Genomic DNA, 20,794 nt, shown 5'->3' on the forward strand with positions numbered 1-20,794 from the left:
ATTTTTTTTATTATACACTAAAAGCTAAAAATACTTTATGATATATGGCTTATATTTTAAAACAACAGCAAAATAATTCATCAATTTACAATCAGAATCCTGAAAGCGCCAGGAAAACTATTTAATCAATTAATAATTCAAAGACTTGACTATTGACAATATTTGTCGTAGATTTTGAACAGCACTTTATCAAATAAAAACTTATTAGATTCTAGAGAATTATATCAAACGCTGAACTGAATTTTGTTCAGTACCTTTGTGTTCATGTTGGAGACTGAAGGAAACTAGTAACCATCTTTTCATTCATACATCTTATATACTCCATCTTTTCTTTTTTATTGATGACGTATTGCATAGTAAAAAATAGATACAATAAAGATAGATTATTATACAGAGATGAAAGAGAGTAGACGAACAAGTTTTCTAAGGTCAGGGATATTTCTCATTCATTTAATAAACTTGTTTCCGTTATGTCTCGTAGCAATAACACATTATGAGCCACGCCCGTGTAGTTCTTGTTCCGAAATAGACATCTTACGTGTAATACCAATAATCAATGAAACATTACAATATATAAAAACTGAAACTGTGCAACTTTTAGATTTTTTGCAATATACAAAAATATACTCTGTTCTAGATTTAGTTTTCCTTATAGTTAAAATTTGAATGTTGTTTATTTTCCACTACCCTCCTAAGTGCTTATCATTGAAAAAAATTAAACGAACGAAGATTACAGATTATTTTGTAACTATAAGTGTATGTGGATTTTGAAAATCTAATCTTATGCGTTTAAATATGCAAAAAAAAGCATATATACATCCATACATACACACTCATACATACATACACAAGTGTATATATATATATATATATATATATATATATATATATATATATATATATATATATATATATATATATATATATATATATATATATATATATATATGTATATATATACATATATATGTTTATGAATATATATGCAGTACACACACACACACACACACACACACATATATATATATATATATATATATATATATATATATATATATATATATATATATATAGTATTCGTATATACTCATATGTATTAATAGGAATACCAATTCTTATCTATATAAAGACTGATGATAAATATATATATATATATATATATATATATATATATATATATATATATATATATATATATATATATATATATTTATATATATATATATATATATATATATATATATATATATATATATATATATATATATATATATATTTATATAAAGGCTTTTATCTAAATTGCACATATATGTATATATATATATATATATGTGTGTGTGTGTGTGTGTGTGTGGGTGTGGGTGTGGGTGTGTGTGTGTATTTGTGTGATGTATGTAATGTAGCTTTTATATATATGTATGTATATATATATATGTGTGTGTGTGTGTGTGTGTGTGTGTATGTATAAGCGTAGAGAAAAATAAATCCTCGCAGTACCTATAAAATAAACTTACCCTTCGTAGTTCAATATTTAAAATATTCCATTATATTTAAATAAATAAAAATCTCGTATAAAGGAAGAACAAAAGACATGATCATAATTACAAGAATATAGATATCACTCAGTTTCAATTCCCTTTTATCTATTATTGCATACAATGTCGACAAAAACACGGACGATACCGATTTCAGAACAAGATACAAGACAGGTGTGGCTCGTGATGTTTTATTCCTACGAGAAATAACTGAACCAAGATTGTGAAATAGATTTGAAATATTCTTGACCTTCGGAAAGTTGTTCGTCTGCTCTCTTCTTATGCATATAATAATCTAAATCTATTATTTCCTTTTTTACAGGTGACTAAATCAAACATCATAAAAAAAGGAGATATTGAGTATATAAATCAAGAGAGGAAACGATTGTTACCAGTTTCCTTCTGTCTCCAACATGAACACAAAGGTACTGCGGTAACTTCAGTTGGATACATGATAAGTGTTTATCTTCTATAACGTGCAAGTTATTTCTAAAAAAAAACAAATATTGTTATCAAAATTCAGTTTTTTAAATAACTAGTTGATTACATAGTTTTTCTGGTGCTTTTATGATTTTGGTTGACTTTAAATTGCTCAATTCTTTATTTTTTGTTTTGACATCCAAGTGATAATTTAAAAAGTATTTTTAGTTTTTGTCATTATATTTAAACATGTTATTTTATTTTTTTTCAACTTACCTATAGCTATAAAAGTCATATTAATTGCCTTTTAATAGACGTCAAATCTAATTTGCTTTCTGTTCATCCTAATATCAAAATCAATCAACAAATAGGCCTATATCTTTATTTGAGCGCCCCCCCCCCCAAAAAAATACAAAATATTCCACATCCATTACTAATTTCCTGTTAATTCCAATATTCAGGTCTTCATCCTTTTAGGCTTAGCAGCCGTAGTCGCTGCCGATAAGCGCCCTTTTAGACCATCTACCTCTTACGGCCCTCCACAGGTAAGTTGACTCACAGTAGTTGTATAACTTAAGCAGTAATGCTTTCATTGAAGTTGATAATAAAGGAATAACTATATTGCAGTACACTTTAATTTATGTTGAACAGTTCTGCTAGAAATATATCTATTTTCTCTTGCAAACCTCACCAGGTCCGTCGGCCATCTTTCGACTCCTTCGAGAGTCCCTTTGACTCTTTCGAAAGTTCTTCATTCGAACGGCCATCTTTCAGCCGTTCATTTGACCGATCCTTCGAAGGCAATTCGGACGAGTCCTTTGAGCCAGCCAAGTACAACTTCCAGCTCGGCGTTCACGATGACTCCACAAGCGCCAGCTTCGAGCACCAGGAAGCCCGTGATGAGGACGAGACCCAGGGCTCCTACACCGTCCAGCTTCCCGACGGTCGTCGCCAGACCGTCAGGTACTTCGTCAACGGAGGCTCAGGCTACGTAGCTGAGGTCACCTACGAAGGAGAAGCCAGGTACCCCGATTCCGATGAGTCCAGGGAATACTCAGCCCCCAGAGCCCAGCGCCCAAGACCCTCTTTCTCTAGTTTCGAATCCCAGGAGTCTCGCGAGTTCTTCTCTGCCCCCAGAACCCAGCGCCCAAAAGCCCAGCGCCCAAGACCCTCTTTCCCAAGGTTCGATTCCCTCGAATCTCGTGAATTCTTCTCTGCCCCCAGCAGAGCTTATGGCTTCCCTCAGTAATATGGACACATATTTTACTCAAGTGACCCCATAAGGAAAATGACACTGATTCAGGAAGATTATTCCTCTTATATTCAACTACTGTATATTCTTCTCTATTCTGAACTAAAATCTCCACTACTTTTCTATCTTTCCAAATGAATTAATATCTGTTCTCATAGTTGTCAATCATGTATCTTAAGAAACTATTTATTACTATTTATTAAATCACTGAATTATGAAAATGTATTTTCACTTCTTTCCATCATAAATTTTGTGGCCAACCATCATTCTTAATAATTTAAGATCTGAAAACGGTATCAAAGTATTTTTAATGAGTACTAAATGGAAAATATTTTTCAACAATAGATAGAATACTTTGTTGAATTTAAAATAAATTTGTCCAATATAGGTAGTAAATCAGAAATAGTCGAATAATTAAACCATAATCATTATTAAATCATTGACATAATATCAAATTACATTCAAACAGTTAATTGCAGAATTACAGAAAACTGTTTATAGTTAGCCATCTATAAACAATATAGAGGAATGATTATTTTGTTATTCACCAAAGAGTATTCCAACAGCCTTTGAGAATATAGATAAAATATTCATTCAACAACAAAAAAACTATTTTGCACTTTTGATTAAACAAAGAGAGATACGACTTATTGAATGAAATAGATAATTGTTAGTTTTCTGTACTTTAAGATATGAAATGAGATCTATCTTACGTTATGAGTAATGACACTGCGTCAGAGAAGTCTGAATAATGTATCTGAAAATTAATATTCGTAACACTTGTCTCTAATTTCAAATAGTACATGAACATCTTATGATTGCTCTATTTCAATGACAGTGTATCAACCTCTGTATTTCTATCATTCAAACATAGCCTTCTTGTCTTCCACTGTCTTGGGTTAGAGTTCTCTTGCTTGAGGCTACACTCGGGCACGCTGTTCTGTCCCGTTTTTCTTCCTCTTGTTTTGTTAAAGTTTTTGTAGTTTATATAGGAGATATTTATCTTAATGTTGTTACTCTTAAAAATGTTATTTTTGCTTGCTTCCTTTCCTCACTAGGCTATTTTCCCTATAGGAGCCCCTGGGCTAATAGCATCCCGCTTTTCCAAGTAGGTTTTTAACCCAGCAAGTTATATTAATAATAATAATAATAATAATGATAATAATAATAATAATAATAATAATAATAATAATAATAATAATAATAATAATAATAATAATAATAATAATAATAATAATAATAAAAGGAAATAGATTAGATTAGATTAGATTAAAAGTCTCCAATTGAGCCTTCATAAGGATTAGGACTCACTTCGAAGTTATTTTATGGATTTTGATAACACAGGCATTTGCCAATTGAGAATTCTTTCTTGCCGTCAAAGATTAGAAATGCGATGAAATTGAGGATCTACGGAAGGTCTCCAATCGAATTCTTAAGCTTGAGTCGTCTTCCGGAAAGGTTGAATTAGAATATTCTCTCTTATTAAGAGATATTTAGAAAGTCTAAATGGTTATCTTTCAGCTATAGTTACTGTTCTTAAAATGTTTTAATTTTTCTTGTTTCCTTTCCTCACTGGGCTATTTTCTCTGTTGGAGCCCCTGGGCTTAGAGCATCTTCTTTGCCAACTAGGGTTCTAGCATAGCAAGTAATAATAATAATAATAATAATAATAATAATAATAATAATAATAATAATAATAATTTGAATAAGTTAGGCATAGTCAGAGTTTTATGCAGATCAAGCTGATACATAACATTATTCTTTTAAGCTTTACATCACTAGAAAGATTATGTGTTTACTAAACTACAGCAGACAACCAGAGATATATGATACTGGAAATTAGAAGACTATATTAGGGAAGTAGAAACAGCTAACTGCGTAAAGTCCATGGAAATAATGTTGGTGAAACTGTTGAAGGAAACAAGTGAAAGCAAGCTTCTTATTAGTGATCTATGCCACAGAATGCTTCAGACATCCCCCCAAAATATAATTACACCTAAAACAGTAACTGTTCACTTCTTCTTCTTCTTCTTTGTCTGCATCTTTTCCCACTTTTATGTGGGGTCGATGTTTCTGGCCAGCTTTCTCCATCTACCTCTGTCCCACACTTCATCACCAGTTAATCCCTTTGATCGAAGGTCATCCTGGATAGAGTCCATCCACCTTCGCTTTGGTCTCCCTCTCCTTCTTGTTCCCTGTACTTCCATTTCCATCACTCTCCTCCCAATATACGGTTCATCTCTTCTCATGACATGACCATACCACCTCAGTCTACTTTCTTGGATCTTATCTGATAGTTTTCTAATTCCTGTGGTACCCCTAATTACCTCATTCCGTATCTTATCTCTCCTTTCCAATACAACGTGGACGCCAGCGTCACTCAATAGGATAAACTAATATATACATACATAGATATATAGATTTTTATAGCATACTGGGATCTAACCCTAGCCCCTTCATATCAAAGGTAAAGACACTACCAATCATGCCACAAGAGGCTCTATAAGAAGTTGGACCCTAAATGCTAACTGCACTTCATGATTTACCTAGTGAGACATCAGTCTCATACCAGGGAGTTTTCCCCGAATTCCCAAACCACCAAGTGAAACAATTAATAGCTTTTAATTCGAATAACCCCTAATGAGTCAATATGGATAAAACTCAACATAATATCGTACTCAAATAGAAGTAGATTTCTATCTCATACTGGGTTCTAATCCTAGCCCCTTCAAGTGAGAGGAAGGGTCGCTACCAATCAGGCCACCATGCCATCAGAGGCTCTAAAAGAAGTTGGAACCTAACTCCTAACTGCGCTACTGGATTTACCTGGTGAGATATCACCTGAAGTGCAGTTAGCAGTTAGGTTCCAACTTTTTTAGAGCCTCTGGTAGCATGGTTGATGGCGACCTTGCCTTCCATTCGTAGGGGCTAGGGCTCGATCCCAGTATGAGATAGAAATTTATTTCTATTTGAGCAATGATATTGTGTGGATTTTCATCATTATATATACAGTATATAAGTGTACAATCATAATTATATATATGATTATACACACACACACACACACACACACACACACATATATATATATATATATATATATATATATATATATATATATATATATATATATATATATATATATATATATATATATGTATGTATATATATACATATATATATATATATATATATATATATATATATATATATATATATATATATATATATATATATATATATATATATATATATATATATATATATATATATAATAGTAATAATAATAATTTACTGCGAATTATTGATTTCATTCATATCCCTTTAAGTTCCCAATTTAGGTCCTCTTAATGTCTTGAGGTACCTTCTTCAAAAATAGTAAATTTGCAATATAGGTGAATTTTCATTATCTAAACAATTAAACAGAATTTTCCTTTAACTTTTTTTCCATGTTTTCTAAGTAATCGTTTAACAGTTACTCTTTGGTTAAAAATATAATAATCATTACTAAATATTGTTTGGAGAGGGTTAGCTTTTTTTCTTGAAATGTCTGCCATTTTATAACTTTCGTTGTGTAAGTGTGTCTACGATTTGATATTGATTGGTGTGTTTCAGTCATCGAATTTCTTCATTTCTAGTAGATATTTTTAACAAATATTTTCCGTTTGCTACTTTATACAAACACTGTGATAACATTTTCAAAATTTAAAGGTAATAAGAATGAGGGTTGGCAACAAAATTTATGATGGAAAGAAGTAAAAATACTTTTTCGGAATTCAGTAATTTAATAAATATCAATAAATATTTTCTTAAGACATAAGTAACAACTATGAGAACAGATATCAGTCCTTTTAAAAAGACAGAAAATTATAAGAAATTTTAGTTTAGAAGAGGGAAGAATATAATAGCACATAAGTGAAAGAATCTTGATGAATCAGTGGCATTTGCCTTTTGGGGTCACTTGAGTAAACTCTAGTCCTTATTACTGAGGGAAGCCATAAGCTCTGCTGGGGGCAGAGAAGAATTCACGAGATTCAAGGGAATCGAACCTTGGGAAAGAAGGTCTTGGGCGCTGGGCTTTTGGGCGCTGGGTTCTGGGGGCAGAGAAGAACTCGCGAGACTCCTGGGATTCGAAGCTGGAGAAAGAGGGTCTTGGGCGCTGGGCTCTGGGGGCTGAGAAGGATGGTCTTGGGGCTGAGTATTCCCTGGACTCATCGGAATCGGGGTACCTGGCTTCTCCTTCGTAGGTGACCTCAGCTACGTAGCCTGAGTCTCCGTTGACGAAGTACCTGACGGTCTGGCGACGACCGTCGGGAAGCTGGACGGTGTAGGAGCCCTGGGTCTCGTCCTCATCACGGGATTCCTGGTGCTCGAAGCTGGCGCTTGTGGAGTCATCGTGAACGCCGAGCTGGAAGCTGTACTTGGCATCCTCAAAGGACTCGTCAGATTCAAAGGAATTGAAAGAGGGACGTCTCGCCTGTAGTCAATAATACAAGAGATGATAAATCTTCAAAAGAAATGCAAAAAAAACACACACACACACACATATATATATATATATATATATATATATATATATATATATATATATATATATATATATATATATGTATATATATATATAAATAAATAAATAGATATAGATATATATATATATATATATATATATATATATATATATATATATATATATATATATATATATATATATATATATATATATATATATATATATATATATATATATATATATACCTGTGTGTACACACGAATATGATACACAACATAAAACAAGATTAACAACTACCATCATATTTCGTTGAGTTCACTAGATACTGCCCACTTCATAAATAATCTTCTGATTACAATATTGGTATTATAGAATTACCTGTGGAGGTCCGTAGGATGTAGATGGCCGTCTATCGGCGGCAGCAACAGCCACCAAAGCTAAGATTAAACAGACCTGAAATGGTGGAATATATTACTAACGATCAGAAAACCAAAACCTGGGTCTAGGTAGCATTACCCTCTTAGTTGTATTCGTGAACACCTACACAACAGTAGTAGTTTAATTAAATCTCAACATCTAGATAACGTTTAGAGTTTCAGTTCTTCTTAACAATGGTGACTATAAGAAGGAAAACTATTGATATAATCCAACTTGCAGACGTTTTTCCTCACCTTAGTATTCATGATGTAGACAAGGAATGACTGATACATCAACTGACTGTAGCAGTACTTTATATACCTTTTTAGCAAGAAGCTACACCCGGCCTTTCTACATTTTTTTTATCTTTGAATGAGAAGGTGGGCGCTGCCATCGAAGATTATCAGGCATATCTTCCCTGCAGCGAAGAAGTTTCCTTCGGTCAAGGACTTTCATCGACTTTCGCCTTCGCTTCCTTCATGAAGAAACTGGGGTTTAAGCAAGATGCTACGTAAAAGACAATATAATTGTAGAAATCCTTCTATGACAATGGTTATTCTTTCATGAGTTTTTCATTACAAAGTTTCTTGTGTTCTTACAAAATCAAGTCTTGTGTACGATCTAGTGATATGAATGCTAGTAGAAATGGTATTACAACAGCAAAATCAGTAGAACTTCAAAAGTTCAAAGTTGGAGCAAATGTTTTTATGTTGACCAGGCTAACATGAGTCTTTTTATTGTTTATAAATGACATATCTGTTTTTGACATTGATAATAGTTTATATAGGACATATCTGTTTTGCAGCTTTTACGGTTTTTAGAATGATATATTGTTAATATATTCTCATCATTTATTTATTTCCTTATTTCCTTTCCTCACTGGGCTATTTTTCCCTGTTGGAGCCCTTGGGCTTATAGCTTCTTTCTTTTCCAACTAGGGTTGCAGCTTGGCTAGTAATAATAATAATAATAATAATAATAATAATAATAATAATAATAATATTAATAATTGGTAATATATATTTATCAACCTATAAAAGAACTGAAGAAATATTGATGAAACGAAGCTGATTTTATTTACGACGAGTAGACAGTTTTACCGGGTTTCACTCGAAGATTTTAAATCTTTACTGTTTTCAGGAGCAATGACTTTATAGAATACCAGAAGGATTCTCTACTATAGAATAGTTGAAAGATACATCCTTTCACATGTGTGTTTCTACTTTATCCTTCAATAATTTGACCCACATTTTTTCCCATTGATTTAAGCCATTTAGCTCTTGCCCTATCTATTATTTTACCTTCTAAAGTTTACCTTCAGGAATAATTCTCCTCTAGTCAGCCCCATATCATTAAGCATTTAGAATGTCTTGAATCACTGATATCATGTTTACATGAATAAGGTTATGTGTTATTCTAATCCTGCATATAATTCTAACTTTACCTAACTTTTTATTATTATTATTATTATTAATTGCTAAGCTACAACCCTAGTTGGAAAAGCAGGATGCTATAAGCCCAGGGGCCCCAACAGGGAAAATAGCCCAGTTAGGAAAGGAAACAAGGAAAAATAAAATATTTTAAGGACAGTAACAACATTAAAATAAATATTTCCTCAATAAACTATAAATACATTAACAAAACAAGAGGAAGAGAAATTAGATAGAATAGTGTGCTCGACTGTACCCTCAAGCAAGAGAACTCTAACCCAAGACAGTGGAAGACCATGGTACAGAGTCTATGGCACTATCCAAGACTAGAGAACAATGGTTTGATTTTGGAGTGTCCTTCTCCAAGAAAAGCTGCTTACCATATTCACAGACAAACCATAGCTTAAAGGTTAGGTTTTGAACAATAAATAGGCTGTAAATATCCTTATTGTATAGAATAATATAATTTTACCTTTCTAAAGGTAACTTCAAGTTTTAGAATTCCAACAGAAATCTTACAAAGAGATTCAATCTAATTGCAGTTCTTGATATTTGAGGGCATCAAAATAACATTTGTGAGCAAATACTTGACGTTATATGAACTGTACTAATTTCTGTATTAATTCGCCTTCTTAAAATAAAACTTTTGAAGAATTTAATCTTATTTTTATTAACAATTTCTTTACCATCAATATCAATATCCTACACAGTCTCTTGGTGTTTTGCATGTGCGTGTAATTTCTTCTTTTTAATGTAGAGGTCGATCACTCTCCAACACCATATATTTATCTATTATAGAAAGGATGGAATTAAGAAAAAAAAATGTAGAAAAAAATAAAAGATGGGGGTTAAAGCGAAACTAATTTCGTAGGGAGAGAATTTCAAATTACTCCAAGGCTATCTAGTATCCCTATTACATAATTTCTCACCAACTTAGGGACTAAATTTTCATTAATATAAATAAAAGAAAGCAGTTTATGGAGCATAGCTTCATGAATCCATACTTTCATTTATAAATTTCTTTCACATTGTGAGATGAATGTTAATGTTTTCCTGTTATTCCACTTTTCTTGTGCCGAATGGAATATATTCTCTGCCTCAAGCTGATTTCCATGAAATTACTTTGATTAATTAAGTTTTTTGGCTCTTTTCATAACCTTCATTCCAGACATCCTACCAGCTAAGATCGATATCAATATATTTAGAGTTCATTTCTAGCTTTCTCAGATTCTATTTTGTAATATCCCCTTTTTTGTTTTGTTTCATTTGTTGATGTCGGCTACCCCCCGAAATTTGGGGAAGTGCCTTGGTATATGTATGTATGTATGTAATATCCTCTTAAAACTGTAATTGAGTAATATTATACAGTATGTAATAATATTTCCAGACAATTCCACGGGGAAGACACTAAAAAAGCTTAGTGATCTTCATAAAATAGTCGTAAATATATGTCTTCCACTAGCAGTCTCTCTATGAATGACATCTTAAACTTAGCACTAAAATAGATAAATCATAGTAAACTCAGCCCATCTTGAATCAGAGATGTTTGGCCAATTTCAGAATTAATACATTTATCCTCTGAAGAATTGCAATTATTCATAATCTGCGTGTTCTCACCTCACATTCTCAAGCCTAGATTAATCAAAATTGTAAACTGTTTAGCTATATAATGAGCAGCTCTTTTAGGAAAAGGATACTCCAAAATTAAACCATTGTTCTCTGATCTTGGATAGTGCCAAAGCCTCTGTACCATTGTCTTCCACTGTCTTGGGTTAAAGTTCTCTTAGTTGAGGATACAGTAAGGCACACTATTCTATCTGCTTTCTTATTTTCTTTCCTCACTGAGCTCTTTTCTCTGTTGGAGCACTTAGGCTTATAACATCCTGCTTTTCCAAATAGAGTTATAGGTTAGCTATTAATAATGATAATAATGATAATAACCATAATAATGATAATAATAATAACAATAACAACAACAACAACAACAACAACAACAACAACAACAGGGATAATAATAATAATAATAATAATAATAATAATAATTCATAGTTCTTTTTAATACTCAAAAACACACTCCTTTCTTGCTAATTTCATAAATTATTCAATCATACTTGCGTCAGAAAGATAATTTTTATTTCAGACAATGTATGGATATTTTCCTATTTCTTCTATTCTACTTTATTCTTAATGAAACTGTGTACAGTATGTGTTTCCCCGCCCCCTTAAGCCTTTAGTTTTCCTCAATCTATTCCCTGTATAACAAGACAGACATCATTCATTTTTTAACATGTAAAAATAATTTATATTGTTCATGAAAATGACTATGAGTTATTTAAGTTAACTACTCTTTGTCAATGTGGATGATTGGCCTTGATTACAGTGCTACCTTTGACCGTGTTAATCATGAGGCCCTTGTTTTCAAACTTAAACACATTACAATCGGTGGGTCTTTTCTTAACATCATTAAGAAATACTTAATTAATAGTAGAGAACAGTTATTGAAGGGCAACCTAGAATCTATGGGAATGTAATATTCGATGTTTCTCAGGCTATTGTTCAGGCCCATTTCATATTATGTACGCATATGTGGAACCAGCTCGTTGCATATGCAGATGATGCTACTCTCATTGCATCAAATTCCTCGCATGAAGGCCGAACTATAGTTGCTGAATCCCGTGATTAAAATCTTGCTGAAAATTAGAACATGGTGCAAATTTTGGGACATGAAGATGAACCTCGCAAAAATTCAAAATAGGATTATTTGCAGGTTGAGGACTGTGACACCTCAGCTTTCAGTTCTTTGCACTGAAAATGTTTCTTTAACTATGTACAACTTTAGAATTCTAGGTGTGATTCTTGATTGTAAATCTACATTTGAGAAGCACATTCAGCCTGTTTCTTCTTCAGTTCAACAAAAATACACTTGTTGAAAAAGCCTTTTGAGATTCTCGGTGATCAGTCTATCCTTAGAATTTTTTTTAATTTCTTTAATCTATCCGGTTTCGAGTATTTTTTTTTTTAAAGAGCTAGTAGTCAACTGAACTACAAGAATTTTAATGGAAAGGATTTGAAGTAAAACATATAATAAGGTAAAACAGTTTAATTATGTAAACACACCCAAAAATTAAATATACATATATATATATATATAAATATATATATATATATATATATATATATATATATATATATATATATATATATATATATATATATATATATATATATACATATATATATACTGTATATGTATATATATATGCATAAATTTGTATATATATATATATATATATATATATATATATATATATATATATATATATATATATATATATATATAAATATATATATATATATATATATATATATATATATATATATATATATATATATATATATATATACATATATATATGTATATATTTATATATATACATATATATATATATGCATATATATATATATATATATATATATATATATATATATATATACATATATATATACAAATATATATATTTACATATATATAGTTCTGTATACTGTAAACTAAGTTTAGCGAGAGGGAAAATTACATCTATTCAACAAAATCCTCTTTTGATGAGATCAATTACGTTTAATTAATTGATTGACAAAATTACTTGGATTATATGACATCGTGAATTATTGCTCGAAGAAAAATCGATAAAAAGGAGAATATGATCATTTATAAAGTTGGTATCACTAATTTCAAATAGCCTATGTTACTCAAGGAATACCGATGGCCGGTATAATTAGGTTCTATATTTTTTTTTCTTTTGTAATTATAGATATAGTTTCTGGAAACCTTTCCTCTCGTTTCCTATCTTTGGAAGATCATCTAAACTCATGGGATGCAAAGTAAGGCTCATAAACACTACGTCAGTGAAGTTCAAATCTTTTTAATAAATAAGTAAACACAAACATTCCAATAAATAAAGATTTCCATGTTCAGATGTTTTGAGTTGGAAGAACATTGACAAAACCAATGAACATGTCAACACATAGCAGAAGAAGAGTTCAGCAAAAGGAAGACATTCGTTTCCCTTCAGATCATATTGCAATTACTGGGGAGTACCATAAGCCCTGCTGGGGGCAGCGAAGAACTCGCGAGACTCCTGGGATTCGAAGCTAGAGAAAGAGGGTCTTGGGCGCTGGGCTCTGGGGGCTGAGTATTCCCTGGACTCATCGGAATCGGGGTACCTGGCTTCTCCTTCGTAGGTGACCTCAGCTACGTAGCCTGAGTCTCCGTTGACGAAGTACCTGACGGTCTGGCGACGACCGTCGGGAAGCTGGACGGTGTAGGAGCCCTGGGTCTCGTCCTCATTGCGGGATTCCTGGTGCTCGAAGCTGGCGCTTGTGGAGTCATCGTGAACGCCGAGCTGGAAGCTGTACTTGGCATCCTCGAAGGACTCGTCAGATTCAAAGGAATTGAAAGAGGGACGTCTCGCCTGTTGTCAATAATACAAAAAAAAGATAAATCTTTAAAATAAAATACACAAAACACACAAATTAATATATATATATATATATATATATATATATATATATATATATATATATATATATATATATATATATATATATATATATATATATATATATACCTGTGTGTACACACTAATATGATACTCAACATAAGACGAGATTGACAACTACCATCAAATTTTTTGGGGTTCACTAAATATTGCCCACTCCATAAATAATCATCTGAATTCAGTGATAGTATTATAGAATTACCTGTGGAGGTCCGTAGGATGTAGATGGCCGTCTATCGGCGGCAGCAACAGCCACCAAAACTAAGATAAAACAGACCTGAAATGGTGGAATAAATTACTAACGATTAAAAAACCAAAACCGGGGTCTAGGTAGCATTACCCTCTTAGTTGTATTTGTGAACACTTACACAGTTGTAATCATTTAAGTAAATTTCAACAACTAGATAACGTATAGAGTTTTAGTTCTTCTTAACAATGTTGTCTAGGAGGAAAACTATTGATATATTCCAACTTGCAGACGTTTTCCCTCACCTTAGTATTCATGATGTAGACAAGGAATGACTGATACATCACCTGACTGTGGCAGTACTTTATATACCTTTTTAGCAAGATATCTACACCCGTCCTTTCTAGATAATTTTTTTTTCTTTGAATGAGAAGGTGGGCGCTGCCGTCGAAGAATATCAGGCTTATCTTCCCTGCAGCGAAGAAGTTTCCTTCGGTCAAGGATATTCATTCACTTTCGCCTTCGTTTCCTTCATAAAGAAACTGAGGTTTATGCAAGATGCTACGTAAAGACAGTACAATTGTTGAAATCCTTTAATGACAATGGCTATTCTTTCATGAGTTTTTCATAACACAGTTTCTTGTGTTCTTACAAAATCAAGTCTCGTGTACGATCTATTGATTATCAACCTATAAGAAAACTGAAGAAATATTGATGAAACGAAACCGATTTCATTTAGGCCGAGTAGACAGTTTTACCGGGTTTCACTCGAAGATTTTAAATCTTTACTGTTTTCAGGTGCAACGACTTTTTAGAATACCAGAAAGATTCTCTCTCATGTAAAAGTTGATAAATGCATCCTTCCACTTGTGTGTTTCTACTTTATCATTCAATAATTTAACCCACATTTTTTCCAAGGACTTCAGGCACTTACCTCTTGCCACTTCTATGACTTTGCCTCCTAATGTTTACCTTCATGAATAATTCTATGGTAGTCAGCCGTATTCCATTAAGCATTTAAAATGTCTTGAATCACTGATATCATGCTCAAATGAATAAAGTTACGTGTTATTCTAATCCTGCATATAATTCTAACTTTACCTAACTTAATCACACATAGACTATAGCTTAAAGGTAAGGTTTTGAGCTATGCATTAATGATCTAACAATAAATAGGCTGTAAATATCCTAAATGTATAGAATAATATAAGTTTACCTTTCCAAAGGTAACTTCAAGTTTTAGAATTCCAACAGAAATCTTACAAAGAGATTCAATCTAATTGCAGGTCTTTATATTTGAGGACATCAAAATAAGATTTGTGAGCAAATACTCAATGTTATGTGAACCGTAATAATTTCTATGTTAATGCACCTCCTTAAAATAGAACATTTAAAGAATTTCAATCTTTTTTTATTAATAATTTCTTTATCATCAATATCAATATCCTACACAGTCTCTAGGTGATTTCAATATGTTTCTGATTTCATATTTTCAATGTATAGGTCGAACAGTCTCCAACACCATATACTTATCTATTACAGACCAGATGGATTTAAGAAAAAATAAGGAAAAGAATAAGAGATGGGTGGTTAAAAGTGAAACTAATTTTGTAGGGAGAGAATTTCAAATCACTCCAAAGCTATCTGGTTTCCATATTACATATTTTCTCACCAACTTAGGGACTAAATTTTCATTAACATAAATAAAAGAAAGAAGTTCATAGAGCCTAGCTTCATAGTATCCATATCTACAGTTGTGAATTTCTTTTACATAGTAAGATTAATGTTTTTATTTTCCTATTATTCCACTTTTCTTGTGGCTATTGGAATATATTCTCCGTTTTAAATTGTTTTTCATGTAATTGCTTTTATTAATTCGGCTTTTTCGTTCTTTTCATAAACTTCATTTCAAATATCCTACCAGCTAATATCGATATCAATTTATTTAAGGTTTATTTCTAACCTTCTCAGATTTTCTTTTAAAATATCCACTTGCAATTCTAATCGAGTAATATTATATGTGATAATATTTCCAGACAATTCCACGGGAAAGAGACTAGAAAAGCTTAATAATCTCCATAAAATAGTCATCACTATTTCTATCCTATGAGCAGTCTCTCTACGAATGAAAACTTAAACTTGGTATTGAAATATATAAATGATAGTAAGCTCAGCCCATTTTGAATCCGATATGTTTTGCCTATTTAAGAATTAATACAATTATTAATATTTGTTTGATGCATTTATAATGCTGTGATGATCTCGCTTCACATTCTGAAATCTAGATTAATCAAAATTAATCAATTGATGTAAAAAGTCGTTGTTCTTTTTATATAAACAATACAGGTTTATTTTTTCTTGCTCGTTTCATAAACTGTTGAATAATTCTTGTATCACAAAGATAATGTTTATTCCAGAAAATGTCTGGAATTTTTTCAAATTCCTTCAATTCTGCTCCATTTGGTATGTAACTGTGTACAGCAGTTGCTTCCATACCACACTAACCTTACAATTTTTCTGTATTTATTCCCTATATAACAGGTCAATATCATTCATTTTCTAACATGTAAACAAAATTTATATTGCTCATTAAAATGACTATGGGATGTTTTGTTAATGAGTGTGAATGATTGCCCTTCATTTTAGAGTTGCTTTTGACCCTGTTAATCATGAAGCCCTTCTTTTCAAACTTAAAGACATGGGAATAAGTGGGTCTTTTCTTAACATCATTATAAGAAAATTTAAGTAATAGAGCGCAGGGAGTAGTTGTTGGAGGCCATCCTAGTAACTATAAAGGTTTAAAGCCGCTTATGAATGGCAGAGGCAAGAAACACTGACATTGCCCTATCAGGCAAGACAATGCCCTACAGACTGTACATATTACATATGATCAGCCCCTAAGCCCCCCTCTCCATCCAAGCTAGGACCAAGGAGGGCCAGGCAGTGGCTGCTGATGACTCAGCATATAGACCATTATGACCCCCTCCCCCAGATGTTTTTCAGGGTAGTGTTCTGGGCCTATTTAATAGTATGTACGCTTGATATGTCGTTTGGCATAGAAAATAAGCTCGTTATATATGCAGATGAAGCTACTCTCTTTGCATCATCCCATCTCCTGAATGTTGACCTATGGTTACTGAATTCCTGAATATAGATCTAGTTAAAATTAGTGCATAGTGCAAATTATGGGGCATGAAGCCGGACTTCTAAAAAGCTCAAAATATTATTGTAATTATTGATCAAGGACAGAGGCTTCTCAACATCCAGAGCTTTGCATTAACAATGTCTCTTTACCAGCATATGACTGGTCAAAAATGCTAGATGTGAATTCCTGATTTCAAATTTACTTTTGAAAAACATTTTTGATCAATTTCTTCCTCAATTGTACAAAACTGTTTACTCACAGAGAAAATCTTTTAAGATTTTTGGTCATCAGTCTACTCTGAAGAAGTGTTTTGATTCTTTCCTTATACCCTGTTTTGAGTATAATTCTCCTGTCTGGTCTTCAGCTGATAAATCTCATCTTGATTTATTAGATAGAAACTTATGGTCTATTACATACCTAATTTCTGATCTGGATATAAATATCTGGCACCGTAGTTCAGTTTTTTCCATAATTCAGATCATCCAATGCATTCACTTTTTGTCAGATTCGACAACCCTATACAGTACACAATGCTAGTTATGCAGTAAATTTTGATATTCCTGCTTTTTCCACAATAAGGCACAATACTTTGCAGTATTCTATAAGTTTTATTCACAGCTGTGACCAGAGTGTGGAATAATCTTCCTAATCTGGCGGTTGAATCGACAATACTTCAGAAGTTGATATATTTTGTAAATTCTTTTCTATTGAATAGGTTAACATAAGTCACGTAATAAAGTATATATATATATGATTGATCTATTTTACCGTTGTTACTGGTCTTAAAATATTTCATATTTCTAATTAATTAGTTTATTTGCTATTCTCTTATTGCCTTTCCTCGCCGGGCTACTTTCCCTATTGCAGCCCTTGGGCTTTTAATATTCTGCTCTTTAAGCCAGGATTTTAGTTAATCTAATAATAATAATAATAATAATAATAATAATAATAATAATAATAATAATAACAACAACAACAACAACAACAACAGCAGCAGCAACAACAACAACAACAACAAATAGTTCTGTATCCTATAAACTCAGTTTAGTGAGAGGGGTCTATTTTCTCCTAGACAATGAAACCCACTTTTGATGAGATCAAATACGTTTGATTGATTGATTGAAAAAATTAATCGGGAATGTTAGAGTTTACATGTGATTTATTGCTCGAAGAAAAATCAATGAAAACCAGATTATGATAATTTATTAATGTTACTAGCATTAACTTCCCAAAGATGACCATTATAATTTGATATACTTTTCAGAAAAACTATAAATATAGTTTCTATAAACTTTCCCTCAAGTTTACTACCTTTGGAAGATCATCTAAACTCATCAGAGGTAAAGTAAGGTTTTTAAACAACACGAAAATGAAGTTCAAATCTTTTTAATAAATAAGTAAACACAAACATTCCAATAAATAAAGATTTCCATGTTCAGAAGTTTTGAGTTGGAAAAACAATGGCAAAACTAATGAACATGTCAATACATAGCAGAAGAAGAGTTCAGTAAAAGGAAGACATTCGTTTCCCTTCAGATTATATTGCAATTACTGGGGAGTGCCATAAGCCCTGCTGGGGGCAGAGAAGAACTCGCGAGACTCCTGGGATTCGAAGCTAGAGAAAGAGGGTCTTGGGCGCTGGGCTCTGGGGGCTGAGAAGGATGGTCTTGGGGCTGAGTATTCCCTGGACTCATCGGAATCGGGGGTACCTGGCTTCTCCTTCGTAGGTGACCTCAGCTACGTAGCCTGAGTCTCCGTTGACGAAGTACCTGACGGTCTGGCGACGACCGTCGGGAAGCTGGACGGTGTAGGAGCCCTGAGTCTCGTCCTCATTGCGGGATTCCTGGTGCTCGAAGCTGGCGCTTGTGGAGTCATCGTGAACGCCGAGCTGGAAGCTGTACTTGGCATCCTCGAAGGACTCGTCAGATTCAAAGGAATTGAAAGAGGGACGTCTCGCCTGTTGTCAATAATACAAGAGATATTAAATCTCAGAAAGGAATACACAAAACACACACGCACCCACACACCTATATATATATATATATATATATATATATATATATATATATATATATATATATATATATATATATATATATATATATATATATATATATATATATATATATATGTATATATATATATATATATATATATATATATATATATATATATATATATATATATATATATATATATATATATATATATATGTATATATATATATATATGTGTGTGTGTGTGTGTGTGTGTGTACACATGAATATCATATTGAGCATAAGACAAGATTGACGACTACCATCAAAATTTCATTGAATTCACTAAATATTGCCCGCTTTATAAATAATCATCTGAATAAAATTATGGTATTATAGAATTACCTGTGGAGGTCCGTAGGATGTAGATGGCCGTCTATCTGCGGCAACAACAGCCACCAAAGCTAAGATTAAACAGACCTGAAATGGGGAATATATGACTGATGATCAAACAACCAAAACCTGGGTCTAGGTAGCATTACCCTCTTAGTTGTATTCGTGAATACTTACACAACATTAATCATTTAAGTAAATCTCAATAACTATACTAATTTTTTTTAATGAAGCTCACTTGCACTGACTTGCAGCCGTGCCCTTTAAGCTCGGAAATGTCTCCTGCTCTCTGATTGGTTAGAATTATCTTGTCCAACCAATCAGCGATTAGGAAACTTTTCCGAGCTAAAGGGGCACCATTGTGAGTCGGTGCAAATCTGCCGAACTAAAAAGAATTAACTATAGATAACGTTTAGAGTTTTAGTTCTTCTTAACAATGTTGTCTAGGAGGAAAACTATTGATATAATCCAACTTGCAGACGTTTTCCCTCACCTTAGTATTCATGATGTGGACAAAGAATGACTGATACATCAACTGACTGTAGCAGTACTTTATATACCTTTTTAGCAAGATATCTACACCCGTCCTTTCTAGATCATTTTTTTTTTCTTTTTTATCATTGAATGCGAGGGTGGGCGCTGCCGTCGAAGATTATCAGGCTTATCTTCCCTAGAGCGAAGGAGGTTCCTTCGGTCAAGGATATTCATCGACTTTCGCCTTCGTTTCCTTCATTAAGAAATCCAGGTTTAAGCAAGATGCTTCGTAAATGACAATGCAATTGTTGAAATCCTACAATGATAATAGTTATTCTTTCATGAATTTTTCATTACACAGTTTCTTGTGTTCTTACAAAATCAAGTCTCGTGTACGATCTATTGATATGAATGCTGGTAGTAATAGTATTACAACAGTAAAACTGGTCATAGATATTTATCAACCTATAAAAGAACTGAAGAAATGTAGATGAAACGA

General features: G+C 32.4%; 2 protein-coding genes and 3 pseudogenes across 2 annotated transcripts; 1 reads left to right on the top strand and 4 right to left on the bottom strand.

Annotated features, from left to right (window-relative positions):
* The window catches only part of LOC137623479 (uncharacterized), a 1,320-nt pseudogene extending 1,054 nt beyond the window's left edge, over positions 1-266 (bottom strand).
* Positions 267-1,948: 1,682 nt separating this feature from the next.
* Positions 1,949-3,221, top strand: LOC137623480 (pro-resilin-like; annotated as a pseudogene).
* A 3,968-nt stretch (positions 3,222-7,189) lies between these two features.
* Positions 7,190-8,188, bottom strand: LOC137623481 (cuticle protein 7-like; the record flags this gene model as incomplete). The annotated part of the gene is made up of 2 exons (XM_068354312.1): positions 7,190-7,684; positions 8,096-8,188. Coding segments are annotated over 2 exons (588 nt in total), but the record flags the coding sequence as incomplete, so codon positions are not given.
* A 5,369-nt stretch (positions 8,189-13,557) lies between these two features.
* Positions 13,558-14,624, bottom strand: LOC137623483 (pro-resilin-like). The gene is made up of 3 exons (XM_068354313.1): positions 14,613-14,624; positions 14,323-14,397; positions 13,558-14,033 (listed from the first exon to the last, which is right to left on the bottom strand). The coding sequence occupies exons 1-3, from the start codon at positions 14,622-14,624 to the stop codon at positions 13,647-13,649; spliced, it is 474 nt and encodes a 157-aa protein (XP_068210414.1). The 3' UTR covers positions 13,558-13,646.
* Positions 14,625-18,994: 4,370 nt separating this feature from the next.
* On the bottom strand, positions 18,995-20,326 carry LOC137623484 (pro-resilin-like; annotated as a pseudogene).
* Between the last annotated feature and the right edge of the window lie 468 nt (positions 20,327-20,794).

Source organism: Palaemon carinicauda, chromosome 30 (genome assembly GCF_036898095.1).
Source record: "Palaemon carinicauda isolate YSFRI2023 chromosome 30, ASM3689809v2, whole genome shotgun sequence".
NCBI lineage: Eukaryota > Metazoa > Arthropoda > Malacostraca > Decapoda > Palaemonidae > Palaemon > Palaemon carinicauda.